Here is a 21,053-nt window from a genome sequence, read left to right as displayed (position 1 = left end):
TTTCTTTAACTGGGGAAGGTTGTCTTTATCTTCCTTTAGAATAATTTGAAGAATATACCTAAACTAGACACCAGGAACGTGAAGTCATCCTAAAAGCATCATGTAATGCCTTTGATACAACACGTCTTCAATATTGTACACTGAAATATGGAAGAATAATCCATGTCAAGTCTTCCAGTGGTTGAAGGGATTGTGTGATTTGTTCTCCTGAGTAATAGCAATCAGTTGAGGTGATGGTGTAGTTTCATCCCAGTTTTTTTGGGGTGTGTTCACTATTGTGAGATACAATCAAGTTACGTATCTGTAATGTTCCTTCTGGATCAGCACAGATGTCCCCAGCCTCTGTAGGCAAGTACAGAAAATTCAAGCCAAAGTCAGTAAAATGCCACCGTTACGCCAGGACCTGGACCAGTCAGTGCATCGCTACTTAAAAGTGCAATCAAGAACAAGTCTTTTCCTAGTTCAGACTAAAGGGCAAAGCCAAGTGCCATGGAGGGAAGTCCTGTGGGATGGCTCCCTCGCTGTGAGCGCGCTCTGCCCCCGCTGCGGGGGCTGCGGACCGATGCGGCGTGGGTCGGGCTGCAGCTGGTACGCTGTGGAAGCTGCATCTCCACAGCTTCAAAAAATGTACATAGCAGCCTACAGCTGCAGGAGGTTAAACCTGATCAGACAGCTGTATTCCAGGAGCGGTCTGGCTGTGTTTGACTGGTGGCTAGGTGCAGGATGAAGAGTTCTCTTCCATGCACATTGCTGTACTGCTTTGTTTCTTCCAAATTATTATCTTGGCCTCCTCAAGCACCAGGTCATTAGTTTGTTTTCATTCTGTATGTGATAGGCAGTCAGACTGCCTAGCTGGAGGGAGCATTAACACACATGTGTGTGTCCTCAAGGTCAGATTCTCTATTCCTCCTGCCAGCCAGGATAAAGACAAGGTAAGGAGGAGAGGTGAGAGCAGCACTCCTCGCTTCTGGTAATGCCTGCAGCACTCCCCCATGGAGTAAATAAAGCCTGAGCCTGTAGTTGGAAAGAGGAAGGTTTAAAATAAGCAAAGAAGAGCTTGTTATTTCATATACCAATATACCATATACCAGTCTCTTGACTGCCTGAGGAGACAAAAATCTTGTAAAGATGCAATGTGATTATTTCTTTATATATGAGTGCACAAAGCAGATAGCTCCAGGACTGTAATGAGCCACTGTAAACTGAAAAGCTGTAGTAATTTCCAAACTGAAGGGTGCACTAAATAAGATCTGGTCACAAATCTGAAATACAACATCAAGCCATTGACATGGAAGGCACAGAGCAAGGATACAAAAGGAAGTGAATGCACAAGGATGTGGAATAGCTGGTGTTTGTGTGAGCACACGTGTGTGAGCTTTCAGCTAATCAGAGAGTCATGAAATAATTCAGGTTGGAAAGGACCTCAGCAGGCCACGGGGTCCATCATCTTGTTTAAAGTAAATTCACTATTGAACTCCAGTCAGGTTGCTCAGGGCCTTGTGTCTTGAAAACTTAGGAGTTTTCAAGGTTGGGTGGGTTTTTTTGGTGGTGGTGTTTGGGTTTGTTTTTTGTTTTTTCTTGTCAAATTAGGGGATGCCTGATTTTTAGATTATTCTTTCTTCTGTTCTTACTAGTTTGATACTCAGTATGCCCTTGATGTGCGACCTTTCTACTAACCGGTCCCTCAGAGCTGGGAGGGGGCCCAGGGGCTTGTACTCTCATGTCCTGTGCTGCCCCTGGGCTCGCACCAGCTGGCAGCTCGCGCTTTACCGGCCCTGGGTCACCCCCGCCCGCCCCAGGGCCATCATTTTGGCCTTGGCGAGAAGCCCGGGGTGATGCCGCTGGGAGGAAGCGGGAATCCCCACAGGACGGCCAGGCCTGCGCTGGTGCGAGGGGGTGAAGCGTCCCCGCGAAGCGCGGGCTCCCACCCCCGCGGGGAGGAGCAGGCCCCAGGCCCTGTGCCTGCGCGACCCCCGGGGCATATCCTCCCCCACACGCAGCCCCCCGAGAAAACCCCTCTTCCTCAGAGACGCATGGAGCTGGAGCAGATCCTCCTTCTCCCGCCCAGGGCCCGGTCCGCTCCTCGGAGCCGGGCGCACCCGCCGCCATTCCCCGGCCGCCCGCAGAGGCGTGGGGCGGTGCCGCTCGATCGCTCGGCGCTCCTGGCCCTGGCGGGTGGATGGCCTCTGCGCTCGGCGGCGCTGCCTGCCGGGGTCGGAAGCAGCGGCCGGCCTGTCCGCCGCGGCGCGGCTCGGCTCGGCTCGGTTCGGGCGGGCTCCCGCGGCGGGGCTGAGGCGGGCGGACGGGCGCCGCCATGGTTTAAAGGGCGGCGGGCGGACGCGAACAGGCCAGAGCCATGAACCTGCTCCCGGCCAACCCGCACGGCAACGGGCTGCTCTACGCCGGCTTCAACCAGGACCACGGTGAGGTGGCGGGACCGGGCCGGGGGTGGGGGGGGAGAGCGCTGCGGGGCGCGGCGCCGTGAGGGGAGTGGGCCCCGCCCGACCCGGGGGCTCCTCTCTCGCGGGCCCGGCCCTGGGGAGCCGGTTTGTGCCGGCAGAGGGGTGGCGGCTGGGAGCCCGGCGGAGGTAACCGCCCGGAGCCGGTGCGGGGGGTGCGGCGCCCGCGCTGGGTCTGGGCCTGCCGCGGTTCCCGGCAGCCGTGAGTAACCGGGACCCGGCGTGGGCGGCCTCGGCCGCGGGCGGGCGGGCTGCCCGGGGCCTGCGGGCCTGTCCCGTCCCCCGGCGGCGGCGGGCGGGCGGGCAGGGCGCGGTGTCCCTCGCTGCGTGTCTGCTGGTCGCTCCCGCTGCGGCTGACAGGCTGCCCCGGGGGGTCCGGTCGTTGTAGGGGCTGTGGGGGCCGGAGCTCCGGCGTTAAACCGCCGGGCAGGCTGGGTGTGCGGGGGCATCGCTCCACCCTTCCCTTCTTCAGCTCTGGTGTGCTAGTGTGTGTAGCCAGGCAGTTCGGAGAGAGTTGGTTGGGTGGAGTGGGGGGAGAGGAGGAACAACACTCGTGTTTAACGTGCATCTTCAAACGCATCTGCCTCTCAGATGGCGAGTTGTGCTGCTTAAAACTGGCTAGCTTCCCTTGTGTAGTTGGGTAAGTCTGCCTTAAAACCTGGGCTTAAAGGATGTTCTTATGAAACTGCATTACTGAAAAGGTAACTCACAAAACGTCCCTTTCCCAGCGTAAGGACTTTGCATTCAGAGTTAGTGGTATAACTTTTTTTTCTTTTTGCCTGTTTTGTATTTTAAAAATCATGGTTAAGACTACTAATCGTACTGGCAGACAAGTGCAGATACATGGACCACTAAAAAACTTCACGGTATGCTTGGTTTATTTTTTTTCTTTGTTAGAAAGGGGAAGAAAGCCTTTTCTAGAAAAGGGGTGCAATATGCCTTCACTTGTTTTTGCAATATAAAAATAGCACCAGTCTTATGAGTAAGTGTCCTTTTTGTGGAATAAGGAATAGAAGGTCATAATTTTGTAACATCTTTTTGTCTTAACAAATAATACTCTTGCCCAAGACAGTCTTGCAGCTTCTGTCATTGTAGACCTGTTGCTGATGCTGTTGAAGTCAGGTGTAAACACGAATGATGCTGGTGATTTTAGTCTTAATGTCTCTGATGACATTTTGTCAGTAGTGTATCAAGCCATTAATGAAGTGAGCCTCTTGGTAGCTGTCATCACGTTCTCCTGTTGACTTGAAAACAATAGAATAGTCTGTTTTTCAGCAACTCTGCACTTGTTTTCATCTTTCATTTGCAACAGAGATGGAAAAAGAGATTTGTGAGGATGGACTTCATTTCAAACCTGCAGGGGTCTGGCATGAAATGGTAATATTTGATGCTTGGCCTGTGATGGAGCTGAGTTATAGAGAGAACTGTGTAAGAAGTTAAGTTTCTCTTTTACTGCAGAATGCCTTTATAACACCATTTTAGCATGTAAAACTTGTTCTTTGTTGTAAAGGCTTCCTTAAATTCTGTAGCAGTAAATGCAAAATAAATGCTTTTGAATAATATCGCATCCAAAGTACGTTAAGGAATTTGTCTTGGGAATCTGTGAGCTGACAATATCAAGTTCCATCCTACCTAGCCTGGCCAGCCAATTGAATAACAGCAGAAAACTTGAAGAAAAAAACATGTTTGGCTTTCATTTGCAGGCTCCTGGAGCTCGTCCTGCTGATGAATGATGACTTTTGAGCTATAGGTAGCAGCATGCTAACTTTTTACTAGTTTGGGGGCTTTTTATAGTGTTAAAGGATAGGTGATTCTTTGGCTGCTCAAAGAAGAGTAGGTAAGAGGAAAAGCTCACTTCTTCCTTATTGCTTCTACCAAAAATAGAAATATGAGTCAGTCGAGTGCTGAAGCTTAGTAGTGTGCGTGTCTGCGTATATTGTCACAATAACCTAATTTCTTAGTAATTTAAGACTAGCCAATCCCATAACGCTGGGAAGATGGGAGGAATGATCTAATAATGCTCTCCAAGCCTTAACTTCCATGACTGACAAGTGATAAAGATAGCATCTGCAGTTTTTCTGAAGTGTGCTTCCCTTACTCTGTTTTGAGTGATACTATATTTTTATATTGTGTGCCTTTGCCACTTTTTAAATTAAAAATTAAAGAAACCGTGTAACCCCCAAAAAAGGAAGGCCCATATTGCAAGGTGTTTTCAGTTGTTTTAAACCAGAATATTCTGACTTCAGGTTCTTAATTTCAAGCCGGTATACTCCTGATTTCAGGCACTTTTCTAATGCTTTCAGAAGGACATTAAAGTGCTTTACAGAACTGAACAGACAAAACATCATAATAAATTACCATACCAGAAAGTATATGTGTAAATTGCTGACAAGTTTTTCTTTTGTCATTGTTGTAGTCTAAAGCTAGTTTGGAAACTGAGGTGTGGACTTGTTTTGGTGTTGGAACACTCGTCTTATTCATTTGATCTCCTTTAGTGGACTGAAATGCTTAGCCGTAGGACCCCGTAAGTGTTAGTAGGATTCTGTGCTCTCTCTTACCGTTTTAGACAAAATTTGCTGTGGCAAGGAAAACTAATGTGCTAGGAACTGCGCCTGTCATCGTCACTTCCCTAGGCTTCACTGTTGCAATTTTTGGATCTTGGGTCCTAAAGGCTGCAGATTTCTTTATGTCAGCATGCCTCCTCCTTCAGCTTGTGGCATCTTCTAGGATAGTTATTAATTTAACCCTTCCTTTTTCTTTAGTTTTAGAAAAACAAACAAAACTTACTGGCCTTACTGGGAGTGTTGGCATATAGTACTTTTACTGTAGGAACAAGCACAGCTGTGGGTTAGGGTAATAATTCTTTAATATTGGTTTTTTAAAGTATCTGATTTGTCTTCTGACAGTGGCTCTTTTGACACCATGTCTGTCCCTTCTTAAAATGAGATGTGAACTTCCTGTGGAAGGAAGTGTACCTATTATTGCAGCAATTCCCTCTTCTGGCAGCCCCTCTCCATCTCTCACACTACATAAAAGCTTACAAGCTGTAGCTGTCGAGTTTGTGATCCCACTGGTAAATTCTGGGATCAGTCAGATGGGAAACACTGAGCTCCAAAGCTGTTCCTGTAACCTGGAGTTGAATGAGTAGCAGTAATCTTCTGTATGGTTTTTTTCTCTTGTTTGGCTTGGGGGTTGCCATGACTGAGACCTTCGTATCTCTGTCAGTAATGATGGACTGTGTGGGGAATATCACCATTACTTACATTTCCTCAGCTCTGGTGTATTGTCTCCAGTTAAAAATGTAGATATTCCCAAGATATTAAAAGCAGCCCACGTCTTAGTCATGAGGTTAGCCCTGCAGAAGAGCTGTAGTGGTGCTACAGGAAATGTAATATCTGCATTTTATTGCATTAAGAATGCTCCGTTTGGGTTTGTTATAAGCTGCTGATATTAACTTTAAAAGTAGAACTTTACAGTGCTCTTTTACTATAGAACAGTTCCAGCATCCCTCTCCTGGAAATACAATATCGTATTATAAAACTGTCACTGGAAAAATAATTATATGGATACACACTACAGCTACCAGAAACAAATTAGGTCTCATCCTGTCCAATATTGGTTTGTGTAGAGCGAGATGTTTCCATCTAATTTGCTTTCTAGTTATCCCAGTAAAGTATCCTGCACGAGGTGGCAGCTTATTAGTGCTGTGACTTCAGTGCAGCGTGCTCTTACGTATTCGACTGCCGGAGCAAACTAAAGCATGATGCACTGAGAAGGGAGGAGGTAAAATGAATATAGTTAATTTAAAAGCATTTGTTTCAGTGTTTACTAATCTTTCTATAATTATTATATTCCTGTTAACCACTCTCTAAGTATGTTTACCTATGTAAACAAGAATTTTTTTCACTTAATTTATCACAAAATCTTGGACAGGGTGAAGTTGTGCCTGTGAGTCTTTTGGGTTGGGGGGAGTAGGTTTTCTGTGTGTTTTGTTTTCTTCACTGTTTAGCCCCACGTTGGGCGCATGCGCTTAACAGTTGGACTAGATGATCTTCAAGGTCCTTTCCAACCTAGATGATTCTGTGATTGTGTGCTTCTCTGGGTAACTGTCATACTGTTAGAACAGTCTGGTGTATTGGGTCTGCGACTGCTGTTAGTGACCACATGTAGAATAAGAGGGTTAATTTGTTTCCTTTCTACATTGAAGGGTGCAGAGATGGATCTTGTAGTAATCTTTTGTATGTGTGAGTTCAGTGAATGGCAACCCTAAGGATGCTGCCAAACACACACCCCCACACCTCCTAAGAGACTGGGCTGTAAAGCAGAGGATGTGTGTGATGCCTTTTTTTTGTTGCTGTTGGGTTTTGGTTGTTTGGGGGGTGGGTGGGTGTTTGGTTGTTTGTTTTTTTGTTGTGGGTTGTTTGGGTTTTTTTTTTTTTAAAGTGGTCCTACTTGGAGTGAAACTCTTGAAGTATTAAAAAGGAATCTCAAATTGGCTGTATTATTTTTCCCAAGTTGTGGAGTTTTTAAACTAATACTGTTGTCAAGATCAAGTTTATGTTATGTTTTTATATTGTTATGCAAGAACATTGATTTTTGTTCTGTGTTTATAAAAAAAAAATATCACCAATTATATTATTTCTTCTGATATCTTAACCTGTGTCAAGATATGGGCAGTATTGAATGTTGCTCACTTGGTCTTCAGTGAGCATATGCAATTTTTTAAATTGAGCTTATATTAAGCTAATAGTATGCAAGCCACAAAGATGGTTAGTTGCCTGTGTTGTGAGGACCATTGCTGGCTTTCGTGACCTTTAATGCCAGGAGTACCTGAAACAGGCTCTTGCAGTCTGAGTCCTTCAGCCAGCTTCTGAGCCGAGGCTCCACAGCAAACCAGTCCTGTCTTGTGTGCAGGAGGTCACCTGGCTGTGAGCAAGTGGTTTGGAGACCTTACGTTAAGACTTCCTTCCCTTCTTCCCCCACCCACCCTGTGATTTTTGGGTACTGAGTTTGGGGAAGGGGTGCATTTAGACATACCTCCTCAATTTTTACTTGGGAAGTTCAAATCGTTGCAGCCATTGCAGTGCATAAGAATAAAACCAGACTAATTTGAATATCTCTGTTCCAGTACCTTGAAGATCTTAACTGGGTTTTTGATACAGTGCACATAAATTGTGTAGCAACTAATCTTCTGTCAGTCTGCCTCTAGCGACAGTAGCTGCTTCTTAATGACTTGTAATTGCTCTAACTTCACACTAGCATTTCTTTGTTAGTAACTGCATTCACCCATTAGCGAATAAAACAGTAGTTTGAAGGATTCCACTAAAAAGGCACATGCATAATTCTGTACGTAAAAGTAACTAAAATAACTTTCCACAGTATTTTAATCTGGCTTCTAGTCATTCCCTGGTTTAGATTTAAGATATTGGCATGTAATTATTGGCATCTTTCATTAGAGCCTTCTTAAAAGCGATGTTTGAGAGGCTGTCTTCTGTGGAAACATGAACAACGGATCGTACTTCATACCATCGTAATCGCAGTGTAAATTTGGATCTAATAAGAAAGGAGGGGTTTTGCTTCATAATGACTGTTGGGCCATCAGAGTTAACATGCAGGTTGCCTTCCCTCTGCAGAGCATGGAGTAGGATACAGATGGGTTGGGAATTGCTCTCCTTTCCTTCCATTGTTTTCTCACCTGTCTAAAAAGAATACTGAGAACTGCCCACTTTCAGTGGAGGCCAGCATAGAGGACAACTCCTCTAAACGGTTTTCACTTGCAAACACTAACAAAGCCTGCAAGTGGTCTTCAGCTTGGATTTAACAATGCTGTTATGGAGTAATGCTCTCTTAATACTCTGGCTCTTGCTTAGTTCTTGAGTGAATCTCGCAATTACTATATATGTGTATATATATGTGCTTTTTACCACAGGATGCTTTGCATGCGGAATGGAAAATGGATTCCGAGTTTATAATGCAGATCCACTCAAAGAAAAAGAGAAACAAGGTAAAACGCTTACTTATTATACCATGCTAGTTCTGTGTTGGAAGCTTGGCCTCCACGTTTTTTTTTCTGTAAGATTCTTGCTTAGCTTTCACCGTTCCGTCACTGGAAGGCTTTGAATAAAGCCTCAAGAAAGGAAGTCCACGCTGGTCCCAAAGGGCCCCTCTCACTTAAACCACTGCCTAGTCAGATGTCTATATGCTATTAATTTGCATAAAGCTGGCTGATGATGAATGTGTCTCACCTTCTTGCAGAAGCTGAATTGTGTTAGCTGTTGCTAGTGTTTGTAGTCCTGAATAGGAGATAACTTGCCTGGTTATTCACAAGTGGGAGAAGGGTTGCTCGATGCAGCGATATTACGTACCATCAGAAGTTCTTCTGTTCCTATGCAGTAATCTGGGTGATCTAGTACAGCCATAAAACTACTGCTGTTTTACTGGAGATCTGAACGTAACATTTCTTATGCTTACTTAGAGTATTGCTTGCAAGAGCACTGTGAGCTCAGACTTCTAATACTCTAAGTTTTATATTCTCTGTATGCTTAAAAATTTGGGAGTATCTTAAGGTGGTAAACCTAGCATCATGTCTTAATAGAAATTACTGAATGAGCAATATTAACAGGTAGTGGGGCTTTTTATCAGAAAGCAAACATAACTGAGTCAAAATAAGGGATAATTAAACCTGGCCATGTGATTCTAACCCTAAATAGACAAAGAAAGCTGATGTGCTAAACAGGTTTCCCTGCACTTCCAGTCTGTGGTGATAGAAATGATTTAATAAGAGGAAAAATGTATTTAAAATAGCAATTCTTACGAAACCAGGTGTGTTCTCACTTTTTAGTTCTGTAAGAGATTTCAGTCATTGTTCACGTGGCCAAAGCTGACAAACTCTTTTCTGTTCTTAATGCCGAATTCTTCCATAAGCAACATATCTTGGGACGGTCATCTGTGATAGTGTGCTAAAAGGATCAGAATTCAGGTCAAAATCCTGTTGAATTCCTTGTCAAAACTCTCCCTGCCAGCAGCTCTGGACATACTTCCAGGACTCCAATTGTGAAATGTTTCTTATGAGTCAGACTGCCTTTCCCCTGTGGATTTGGAGAGGTCAGACTGTACTGGCTGCACAGGCACACAGAGAAATCTTGTTCATCTTTCATGTGTATTTAAACCCACCTAAGATAGACAAGCTCCAACTGGGACTATTTGATTGATTTCTATAACCCAGTATGAAACCAAGTCTTAACTGTTATACCCTGTCTTGTCTCTCTTATATCCAGGAGTTCCGTGAAGTTCCCATCGCAGCATCACCTGTTAGAACTGTAAAGATAATGATTAAAGTGTCTGTTCTAACATAGATTCAGAACACATGGCACATTCTGAAATTGTCCAAGGTTATAATTTGTAAATATTTTAACTTTTTGTCACGGTGATAATACCTCTTCATAACAAAATGTGCTGTAATGCTTTAAATGCTTTAATGGAGCTAAGAGGAGGACCTGGTACAGAAGGGGATAGTGTCCAAATACAAGTGTTCAGGAAGGAAACTCAGCAGTGAGAAGTGTTGTTGAATAAACCACAAGGACTTGCATGAAATCCAAGGCTTTACTTACTGTTCCAGTGTGAACATCTTTCCAGGCATCTACCTTCAGTGTTGTGTAGTCAAGTCCCACTATAGATTCTTCATCCAGAGACACTGCAGTGCTTCTCGATGTCTAGCTGAATCCCTTCTCCTACTCTTCATGCATGTTTATATCTTTCCATTGTAGTGCTTCCTCCCAGCTCCTCAGACACTTTTGTGGTTTTCTCCCATCCCAATTGCTGGCAGTAGGTCTCTGGAGTCCTTCTGAAATTTCAACTTCTCCTCTGGCTTTGAAATGGTTTACTAGTTTCATCTACCTTTCCTGCTGCAACCTGCCAGTGTGTGGAGTTATTGGACAGTCTTTTAAAGTGGAAGGGTGTTTTTAACTCTTCTCATCTACCTTGAAGGCCACAGTTATGGCCTCTCCTCCTGACAGTTTGGTTCTCTCTCCCCAGTAGAATGCCAGGCATCCCTCTAGGCTATGAAACAAAGCCAAGCCCCCACTCAAATGTCATCAAATGGAAAAATTCTTTTATTGTAAAATCCCCTGGTTGGTATTGTGCTCCTCCACTTGCACCATAAGCATGGCATCTTATTCTACTTCCTCAGCAGTTGAGATTCTTAAAAAGAAAAAAACCCTTTTCCATGCACTATAAATGAGAAACTGCACCAGCTGATCCATTTTGCTTTCAGTGTTTCCTGCATCATTGAGTAGAGACGGGCTGGAGCTGGGCTGCACTTCTTACCTATTCTGTCAGCCTCGGGTATGCCCTGAGAACAGCACTGGAGATTCTAGTCCAGTTACATATATGTGCATTTTGCCTTCTTTCCTCAAATCCACCAAGTCTTTAAAGACAAATCCCTGTGCAAATAAAAAGGTTCATGACCAGTGAATACTGTTGGTACTTTTTAAAATGCGTGGCATTAGTGTAACAGAGCAACACCAGGCTTGAAGTGTGTGTGTGTGTGAAGGGAATGAATTTGAGCTAACTGGGCAGGCTTTCTAAACATATTTACAAACCCACTGTATAATAGAAATGATCAAGCTGCCATGATGATACTGCTTCATCTTCTCTCATGCAGCATGTTTAATGTAACTTTAAAACCTTGCTGTGATTGTCTATATATGAAAATATATATGAAAATGAGGCCTGCGTGAAAACAACAGTGATCTTCATTGCTTTGAAAAATAAAGCAACTTTGTTGAGAATCCTAATCTTAAACAAGCACCAAAAAAATCAAACAGAAACCCAAAACAAAAAAACCAAACCCAACAACAACAACAAAAAAAAAAACCAAACCAAAACACCCCCACCCTTTTAGTCAGGACTTCTTGTCCGTCACCCCCACTCTTAGAGGATTCTCTGGGTTTTTTAAGGTCAGCCGGGGTAGGAAGATACTGTTCTTCTCAGGTGCCTGAGAGAAGCACTAGATAACGCGAGCTTTTCTTGTAACAGTGGTTAAAAATTAGATGGCATTTTAACAGGTTCTGACGCTTTCAAATAAAATCATTTGTCTTTCAGAATTTCTAGAAGGTGGTGTTGGCCATGTCGAAATGTTGTTTCGTTGCAACTATTTAGCACTAGTAGGTGGAGGAAAAAAGCCCAAGTACCCACCTAACAAAGGTGAGTCTCGTGGAATAGATCATGTCAGTGTTCACCTTGCTATCTGTGTGAAACTGCCCAAGGAACTCCCAAACCAAATGCCTTGAGCTGGGCTCTGGTGTTCTGAAGGCTGGATGGAGGGGGTGTTGCAGCAGGTTTAAGTCAGTGTGGTGAGATGAGGTACATCGCTGCTGTTGCAGTGTTACCAGGCAGTTACCTGCAGCGACCAGTCCCCGAGACCTGCTGACAGTCTGTCCTTCTCACTGTTCCCTTTGCAAAGAGACTCTAGGGCTCAGCAACCTGAGGGGAGGAAGGGCCCCCGTTGGCAAGCTTTGTAGGAAAACTGGCTACTCTGTTTGACTGCTGCCTTATTTCTTTGATAACCCTCAGAGCAAAACAAATTGTCTTTAGAAAAATGTATTTTTATTGTCAGCTTTTGTGGTTAGAGTTTACCAACCTCTTACCTGCATGAGTCATAGCATGAAAGAGTGGGTTGATGTGTAGTAGCTAAATACCTTCTGGTTAGCCAGATACCAGTCTGTAACTGCTTCACTCTTGGATGCACCTCTTGATTAGCCCTCCCAGAGACTAGAAGCTGTTGTAAAGGAGGCAGTGTGGATCTTCAGATATGCCTTGATGATCTAATGCAATCTCTGCACTCTTCTAGTAATGATCTGGGATGACCTGAAGAAGAAGACTGTCATCGAGATAGAGTTTTCTACAGAAGTCAAAGCAGTTAAGCTGCGAAGAGATCGGTGGGTAAAACCAACGTGTTCGAAACACACAGCTTGGCTTTGTACACTGTTTGTAGAAAGAAAAAGATCCTGCTTTAACACTAGCAATTAAAGGTGAAACAGGCTTCTGGGGGCAAGCATTAGGGGTTAATGGATCACAGTTCAAATATACTGGTATCTGAAACCTTGGTGAAAATCCTGTAAGACTTTCTGGCCCCTAATGTAGGGACATGTACTTGTGGCTACTGCTGACTCTTTTTCTAGGTATGGAGGAGCGTGAAGATCTCTAGAGCAAGAGCAGCTGTTAACAGCTGGAGTCTGTGTACGTGTGGGTGGAGGGGTTCTGCTGTCACAGCTTTGGATAAAAGTGCTTTGCAGGCTCATAGCTGTGTGGCTTTTTGTAAGGCTGTGAGTGTTGTGGGGGGCAGAAAGCATACAGCCATTAAATCAGCTGAAAGCCTTTGCAGGTCTGAATTGGTATCTGTGTCCCTGTTCTACCCACCCCACATCACAGGAACTTCTTCTCTGTTTCAGAATTGTGGTAGTCTTGGACTCGATGATTAAAGTTTTCACATTTACACACAATCCCCACCAGTTGCACGTCTTTGAAACCTGCTACAACCCTAAAGGTTAGTTGTGTATGTGGGTTGGGGAATGGACACAAGTTTATTCTGTTCTTGACTTGCTATTTATCTTTAGCTGCCTGAATCAGTTTCTTTAGTAACTCATTAAACCATTTACTTACTGCACAATAGTTGTGCCCTTTGGAGATGCTTTTGTGTTTATAAAATGGTTATTAAAATGTATTAATACTTGGCACAGAAAAACTTTTTATGTACTCCTGTTAAGTTACAGATTTGATTTCAGTAAGAGCTATTTGCTTTCTTCTGTAAAGAACCTGTAAACTTGATGTATTTTGTGATGAAAGCTTAAACACAAACTGTTAGAAAGTGCATCACTCCTCTTTTCTAATAGAGCCAGAACTGTCTAGCAAACTATTCTCTACAGTGTCAGAAAGAGTCTAATTAGCCAACTGGTACTGTTCTTTTTAAATAGCAAGGTGTGCCTTTGTCTTTTGCTGAGATGAGCAGAAGGTACCCTGAACCCATCCGAGCAGTAGTGCCACAGGCCAAGTACTGTGTAGCGTGGTGATGTCGGCTCTAGGTGCCAGGTGGGCGTGGGAAGGGTGGGGTTTGGTTTGACCTAAGGAGATGGTTTTGTTGCAGTAGGCTTTATTGGAAAAGGGAGGTTCCTCTGGAAGGAGAGCCGTGAGGGTGAAGAGATGGATGAGGATAGTCCCGTGTCAGCGGCACACTTAAGACTAGGTGTGTAAGGGAGGGTCTAGAACTGGAGGGCTGTAGCGGCAGCTGCGTGAGCATCTGTCTCCGGGCACAGCTGTGCCCCGCGGTGGAGCCGGTCAGGGCCCCACGGCCTCCACAGGGAGGTTGGAGTTGGGCCGTTTACTCATGCAAAAGGGAGACTGAAGGGTGAGCAGCAGCCAGCACTTACAGCTACTTGAGGGACAGTTAAAGAAACAATAGAGCCAAACTCTTCTCAGTAGTGCCAGATGGTAGAACAAGGGGTGTTGGCCGTGCTTGATGCACCAGGAGGATCAGCTTGGACGTCAGGAAGATGTTTTCTCCACCAGGAGGTTACGTGGGCTCAGAGGCCCCATCTCCAGAGGTTTTCAAGCCCGCTAGAAGCAAACGCGGAACTGGTGGCTGCGCTCCCGGCAGCACAGCCCAAAGGCAGACTCGGCACGCAGATGCTCGGTCACTTCCAGGAGTGGTGCTGCCTGTGATACCCACCCGGTGCTCTGCAGCTGGGGACTGCGTTTGCAGGAGGTTACTTGGTGTCAGCAGAACACCTGGGACAGATGTGATTTACCTTCAGTGCTCTGCAAAAAGTTATGAAGAAAAAAGTGCAAGTGCCGTAAGAACAAAGTTCAAACATGAGTTAATAATAATCAGTTTTACTGACAGAGGAGAAATTAAAATATCACCTGTTACAAACTCTTACCCTTTTTGAGCTGTTAAGGAGACTTCACATTTTTTTTAAATAGCTTTGCTGTAACAGACTGATGGAGCTGGTCTCTGAAAACATCCAGATTTTGGATAACCACAACCAGATTACTCTGAAAGACAGTGATGAGAGCAAGTTAAAATTATGCTACTCCCCTGCTTCTCTGTGCTCTGCACTTAGGGATGGATCATGTTTTGGGATACCGCTGTAGTCCTTAAAATTAAATTCTGATTTACTATGTGTGTGTTTATTCTGAAGTTATGGATATTTTAGAAACTTATGTTTGAAAACTTTATTAGGTTATGGGAACTACACAGTTATTCTTCCTTTTCTTTTTTTTGTCTTTTAGGTCTCTGTGTCCTTTGTCCAAATAGTAATAATTCTCTTCTTGCATTTCCTGGAACACATACTGGCCATGTGCAGATAGTGGATCTCGCTAATACAGAAAAGCCTCCTGTAGACATCCCGGCTCACGAGGGAGTCTTGAGCTGTATAGCTTTAAACCTGCAGGGAACAAGAATTGCAACAGCATCAGAAAAAGTAAGAATAATCTCCTACCTCTGATTTACTATGTGTTCTAGTGGAGCAACTCCTCCTAAAACAGAAAGCTGCATCCTTTTGTAGGAAAGACACAGAAATAACAAACTGGACCATTTGTCATTGCAATATGCATTCTCAGTCTTTATCTTTACTGCTCCCTTAGGACATCCAAACAGCAATCCAAAGGCTGTGCCTGAGGCAGCGTTTCTCTCTTAGCCAACTGTAGCAGTGACTCCTCGGTGACGTTTGAATGAGATCTGGCCCAAGTAGTTCATGTTTCCTGTGCTCTTGAATAAATACTATTCATTTTAAAAATAAAGGGCAGGGGAAAAGCTTATTTGCATTTCTTCACCTTTGTTAGTTTCTGCTTAAATTCACTTTAAAACCACTGGCTAAAGAAAAACTTGCAAATAGGTCTGTCATACTGGAGGATGTAGTTCTGCTCTGGCTTACCTTCCGTTACAGACCAGGAGGGAGCTGTGCTGCCTCTGTTTTTCCCATACACACACCACAGATGTTTTCATACAGAGTGTAAATTATAAAAATGATTCTTGGAATATTTACCAAATTGTGTGCAGTCATATGTCACATAGGGCTAAAGAACGCAGGACAGTGACAAAAACCTGAAGTTGCAGCACAGCCTGAATCCCCCCAGACTGGGCTGACGCCGAGAGGCGTACAGGAATGCAGAGTGTGTCCCTGCTCTGCCTTCTCCCCCGGAGCTGCATCTCCCAGGAGCTGCATCTCCCGAGGGTGCCCAAAGGGACCCAAGGCAGAGGGGCACCGTCCCCACCCACCTGCGCAAGTGGGGAGCTCGCTACCTTCTTCCACTCAACGAGTTTCTCAGAGACAAGGTAAATCAATGCAATGGATCTCTGCTTAGAATAGTTTCTACTGCCCAGCCTATAGCTCAAAAACCTTAAAAAAAGAAAATGCACCAGTGTCTCTCAACTAAGCTTAATTACCATCTGTCTTCTAAACAAAGCTCTTAAAACTGCTAATGCCACTACTAAATAGGATAATAATCTGCTGAATTTGTATTAAGACATTCCTTTTTTTGTGTAGAGAAAAAGTTTAAACAGCATTTTCAAACTGAAATAGGAGTATGGGCAAAGTGCCATACTGAGCATATTGCAAGCAAACATCCCAAGCTTGTGTCTTAAATCAAAACTAAGCTGACATTTATCCAAATCTTTCTCTGCTGCGTTCTGTTATTTACTGGGGAGATGCATCTTAACCAGGTGTATAACGTGAGCTGTAGGTGACCATGTTACCCACTCATCAAATGAACCAGCTGCTGAATTGTTGATTGCTTCATTTGGGATCCACGGATGTGTTTTGCATCTCTGGTGTCAAGCTTAGTTTACTTTCAGTGAAGTACAGTTTTCCAGTGTGGTATTGTGTCTGCAACCTGACTCACTCTGGGGTCTCATAGATTTGGACCAATACAGATAATGAGCATGTGGTAATTCCTCTAGATTACATCAACTGAACTAATTGTAAGGCAAGACCAGCCCCAGTCTGATCATACTTAGTGGAAAAAAAATTGCACAGTAGCACTCCAAACAGAGTACAGTGGCTGTGGGGAGCACGATGGAAGTGATTCACAGCACCCGGGCACGAGAGGCTGTACACCAGTCTGCTCTTAATGTTTGCAAACCAATGCCAGAATATAACTTGGAAGAATCTTCAGTTGAGTAACTAACAAGATTGTATACCAAAGCTTTATAACACTGTGGTGATGGTGTGGGGGAAATCAATATTCTTCCCAAAAATTAACATTGAGAGAGGTTCTCTCAAATCTACTGAGATGAAAAACCCAATGGGGTGTGTGGGGGTGTGCTGGTCAGGTACAATTTTTAGGATGCATTCACAGATGAAGAGCCTTCTGCTTTCCTAATGTAACGCTCAATTCCTTTTCAAGGGGACCCTCATAAGAATATTTGATACTTCATCAGGGCATTTAATCCAGGAGCTACGAAGAGGATCACAGGCAGCCAATATATACTGGTATGTTTAATTGCTTCTGCTTTGTCATCTTACGGGTACTGTGGTGCTGAGGCCGCCTGGTAACCGGCGCCAGAGTCAGTGGCCAGTGGTGCTGCCATGGGCGCAAGGCAGAACTCTCCAGGGCCGCTTCCCGGGGCGGCGAGACCCGGCACAAAAACCGTGTCTGGGCCTGGGCCTGGGCCTGGGCCCGCTCCTCTGCACGGAACGGGCGGGAGCTGGGGGGCTGCTGCGACCTTGTGCTGCAACACGGGGACTGCAGCGGAGCAGTGCAGGGACTGCAGCAGTGCAGTCTGATGCTTCCCAGGACCAGCCCCTGGGGGCGAGGGGAGGTTTATTCCAGCACAGTGCTGTGCTGCCTGTGAAAACCCCAAGGCAGAAGTTTGGATCTAATCCACTGCTGGAAGCACTCCCAGGAGCAGGGAAGCTCCCCCTCTTCTACCAGGCACCATCAGGAGCATGGCAGGTCTTAATCCAATACCTGCCTACTCCTCGGAGCAGGGATTGTGCCGTTTCTTCAGCAGAAGTGGCAGAATGGCCCATGCTGAGGAGCTGTCGGGGCAGCCTGCTGCAGCGCTGGTCCTGAGAAACCAGCTGCTGGGTTCCGAAGGTGTGTGCTCCCCCTGCCCGGGCTGTCCCTGCTCCGGCAGGAGCGCGGCTGCTGCCACCTCTGCGCGGGCGCCCCAGGCCCCTGCAGCAGCAGAACGGTGCACGCCAGAGGGGGGATGCCAGTGGAAATGCTGCAGCTCTCTGTATTCTCTACAGTATTAACTTCAACCAGGATGCTTCCCTCATCTGCGTGTCCAGCGACCATGGCACAGTACATATTTTTGCTGCAGAAGACCCCAAAAGAAATAAGCAATCAAGGTAGGGTTTGAGCCTTTCTGGAGCCTTTAGGGGGGCTGGGGGGGGGGGGGGGGGCTTGACCTTTTAATAGAGTTTAAAACACTGCTTTTGATAAAGCAGTAGTGAATACTGGCACTACTGGAGGGGGTAAAATTCATCTGCTGTGTGTGAGCAGAGTTGTAGATTTAGGACTATCCAGCAACTGCCACGTTTGTGCTGTCCTCTGCAGAGCTGCAGAATTCCAGCAGGTCAGGGTGTGATTTTAGTGGCTATCTTAGCGTGAGTGTACTTTGTGGATAGTTCACATAAAACAATCTCTACTAAAAATCCTTTTGCCAATTTTTGCAGTCACATAAAACATAAAGCCAGAAAGGTAGCTGTAGGGTCCCCCTTCCTTCTCTAGAAGGGGAGTTGTACATATTACCTGATACATAGTAGGAAAAAAAAAAAAAATACAAAGCTAATCAAAAATAGCAGTTAGTGTAACCCTGGGCCTTGTTCAAACATGCCAGCAGTTCTAAATCAACTCTTGTCAACACCTTACTAAGTTGTTACTTTTTTTTTTTTTTCCTCCTCTCTTGCAGTTTGGCTTCTGCCAGCTTTCTCCCCAAATACTTCAGTTCCAAATGGAGTTTTTCCAAATTTCAGGTTCCCTCAGGCTCTCCGTGCATTTGTGCCTTTGGAACAGAGCCAAACGCTGTCATAGGTGAGTAACGGTGGCTCGCCTCGCCTGGGCTGGGAGCAGGAGGGGGTGCTGGTCCCTGGCAACCGAGGATGGAGCTGTGGCTGCCATCAGAGGGGGCGTGGGGGGAGGAAGCCGGCGTGGCGCTGCCAGGGCACGAGGAGCGAGCGGCCTCAGGTTCCTCCAGAGCACCTCGTGTTCCGTTCTGTGAGCCCGAAGGGAGAGAACAGCACCTCTGAGCAGCTGAACTGACCCTGTCTGTTTTTGTTTCAGCAATATGCGCAGATGGCAGCTACTACAAGTTCTTATTCAACCAAAAAGGGGAATGCTCAAGGGATGTCTATGCTCAGTTTCTAGAAATGACGGATGACAAGCTTTGACTGAGGTGAGGGGAGTGCAAGGGTCAAAGTCCTGCCTTGGCTCTTCCAGGTCTTTGGAAGGACAGTGTATGAATGTCCAATACTGATCAAGAAGTTCAGCAGATCTCATGGAGAAGCCTGGCCCAACATGATCACAACGAGCTCTGAAGTAGTGGACTACATATGTTTGTTCTCATTTTTGCAAATATTCATCATTAAAATCTCTTTGGGTTATGGTCATCAACTCCAGTTTTCAAGATGTGGCTTTCAACAAGCTTGTGCCTATTGGGTTTCTCTTAAACTGTGAAATGACTTTATACACGAGTGCCTGCCACATGGGGAGATCTGCGGGAGGCTGTACGTGTGTACAACTGGCCTTAGAAAAAGGGGTGTGAAAACAGACGCCTTTAGGCATTGCTTTACATCCACTGGATGGCTGGGAATGGGGGGACCACTCCGGATCATGCTCACATAAACCTGGAGCTGCGGGGCTGGGAGCAGGAGTGCTGCCTTCTCCAGCCCCCCCCGCACAGCCACGGAGGAGAGGACAAGCAGCTGCAGGCACCTGGAGCTTGGACCATGCTCATCCTCTGGGCTGGGGGGGACAGTCCCATGGCCAGGCCAGTGCTCAGCACCAGTTGTCCAGGTGCCAAACTGGAGGGAGGAGCTGGAGGCTGCTGGGCCCTGGCTGAGCCACCTAACGTCCCCTCGGGGCGTGGGGCCAGCCCCCAGGGCCCTCAGAGCTCCGGGCTCTGTGGAGGTGAGTCCTCCTGCAGCGCAAGAGCCAGTCCAGGTCTGGCAGCCGCCCTGGGAGCGGTGTGACAGCCGGAGCCGGACAGGCCCCTGCCCCACCCAGCGCCAGCCCTGAGCTAGGTGACACCCAGCGTACAGCTCAGCAATGGCTTTAAACTTGCAGACTTTTTTATTTTTTATTTGAGATGTTGCATACTAAATACTGTTGGCCTAGGGACAGGTAGGTTAGACTAAACCGACTGACTGGTAACCTCTTTCCTGAAATGATGATCTGGCAATGAACGTTCACTGCTGACCTGAGGCACAAGAGACTAAACCAGGAACTGGAATAGACACAAGCTCCGCTCACAGCACTGAATGCCGGGGGAGGGAAGTCTTGCTCTTCTGAAACTTAATTTCACAGATGCTTCAAATCTGACATGCCCGTTCACTCTAAGATTGTTTAGCTGCAAACTCTCTGACAAGTTTCTTTTAGTGTCACATAACATACTAAGGACTAACTTCTGTGCAGATTTTGATGTCAAGGTTGCATGTTGCTTTTATGTGTATTTAATCACAAATTGTTTTGCACACTTATTTGTAATATGTTATTTCTTTTCAATAAAAGTGACTAATTTTGCTGTATTCACTGATGATCACAGCCGAAGTTCCTGTTGCTGTAGGTTTTGGGGAATAAATATGTAACTGAGTAAACAGGGGTGGCTGTTGAAGGACAGAAGCTGAATCATGCTGCCCTGGAAACTGAGGACAGAAGTACAGGAAGGGGATGCGTAGGTGGGGATTTATACCCAGACAAGTCCAACTTCCAGTGCAAACCAGTTTGTGGTCACCCCGCTGGCCGCAGCTGCTGTGCTGACGCTTCTTACCTTTTAGCAGCTGTCTGAGCAGAACGACCCGCTGGGAACTGCCCTCTCCCCGGAGAAGGGCATGCACAGGGAAGCATTACAAACCCTTCTCCAAGGATGATTTAAATCCTCTCCCTGGTGTGGCTGTAAGCTGTTTATGATCCAGGCAGCTGCACTCACTTTAAATAGCAAGGAAACTGCTTTAACTAAAACATTAAGCCTTCTGCTCAGTGCTTTGAAGGTTTTACATACCTTAATCCGCTGATGCACCGTCCCCCTGCCCTCCCGTTAAAGTTACCCTATAGGTGACCAGAGAGACTATGAGCGTATTTCTTGGTTGATTAAAACTCTGCTGAACTTGTAAAACCTCCCCTAAACATCTCTTCAAGTGTGACAGCAAGAAGGACAAGAAGACTAACTGCCCGGGCTGACAGCGATGCTGTGCTAACGATGGAATCCCTTAATACATACCTAAACATCATTAATATCAAATTCCTCCTTCTTGCAAATCCTCTCCAAGTACACAGGCTATTTTACAGGGATTGAAAATTAGGTAAAAGAATGATCTTCCCCCCCCAGTGTTTGCTGCAGGCTGCCCTGCCAGCACTTCATCACATCACTGT

General features: G+C 45.7%; 1 protein-coding gene and 1 long non-coding RNA gene across 3 annotated transcripts; one reads left to right on the top strand and one right to left on the bottom strand.

Annotated features, from left to right (window-relative positions):
- The first annotated feature begins 2,209 nt into the window (after positions 1 to 2,209).
- On the top strand, positions 2,210 to 20,209 carry WDR45B (WD repeat domain 45B). 2 transcript variants are annotated; one of them, XM_074888976.1, is made up of 10 exons: positions 2,210 to 2,423; positions 8,389 to 8,463; positions 11,562 to 11,663; positions 12,310 to 12,397; positions 12,911 to 13,005; positions 14,748 to 14,938; positions 16,863 to 16,948; positions 17,711 to 17,812; positions 18,440 to 18,497; positions 18,747 to 20,209. In XM_074888976.1, exons 1-9 carry the CDS (start codon positions 2,357 to 2,359, stop codon positions 18,495 to 18,497), a joined length of 864 nt encoding a protein of 287 aa, XP_074745077.1. In that variant the 5' UTR covers positions 2,210 to 2,356; the 3' UTR covers positions 18,747 to 20,209. The 2 variants fall into 2 exon arrangements, with proteins under 2 accessions (XP_074745077.1, XP_074745076.1); XM_074888975.1 differs by having other exon boundaries at positions 18,376 to 18,497.
- LOC141952000 (uncharacterized) lies at positions 13,012 to 14,896 on the bottom strand. Its single transcript, XR_012631512.1, has 3 exons — positions 14,809 to 14,896; positions 14,396 to 14,510; positions 13,012 to 14,273 (listed from the first exon to the last, which is right to left on the bottom strand). It is a non-coding gene; the product is annotated as an uncharacterized LOC141952000 (long non-coding RNA).
- Positions 20,210 to 21,053: the final 844 nt, after the last annotated feature.

This window comes from Strix uralensis, chromosome 19 (genome assembly GCF_047716275.1).
Source record: "Strix uralensis isolate ZFMK-TIS-50842 chromosome 19, bStrUra1, whole genome shotgun sequence".
Lineage (NCBI taxonomy): Eukaryota > Metazoa > Chordata > Aves > Strigiformes > Strigidae > Strix > Strix uralensis.
The sequence above is the reverse complement of the archived record's forward strand: the minus strand, read 5'-3'. Positions and strand labels throughout refer to the sequence as shown.

Coding starts and splice junctions, on each gene's coding strand:
- WDR45B (XM_074888975.1), top strand. CDS start 2,357: ATGAACCTGCTCCCGGCCAACCCGCACGGCAACGGGCTGCTCTACGCC. Junction 8,464..11,561: donor CAAAGAAAAAGAGAAACAAG/GTAAAACGCTTA, acceptor TTTGTCTTTCAG/AATTTCTAGAAGGTGGTGTT. Junction 18,498..18,746: donor AGAGCCAAACGCTGTCATAG/GTGAGTAACGGT, acceptor TTTTTGTTTCAG/CAATATGCGCAGATGGCAGC.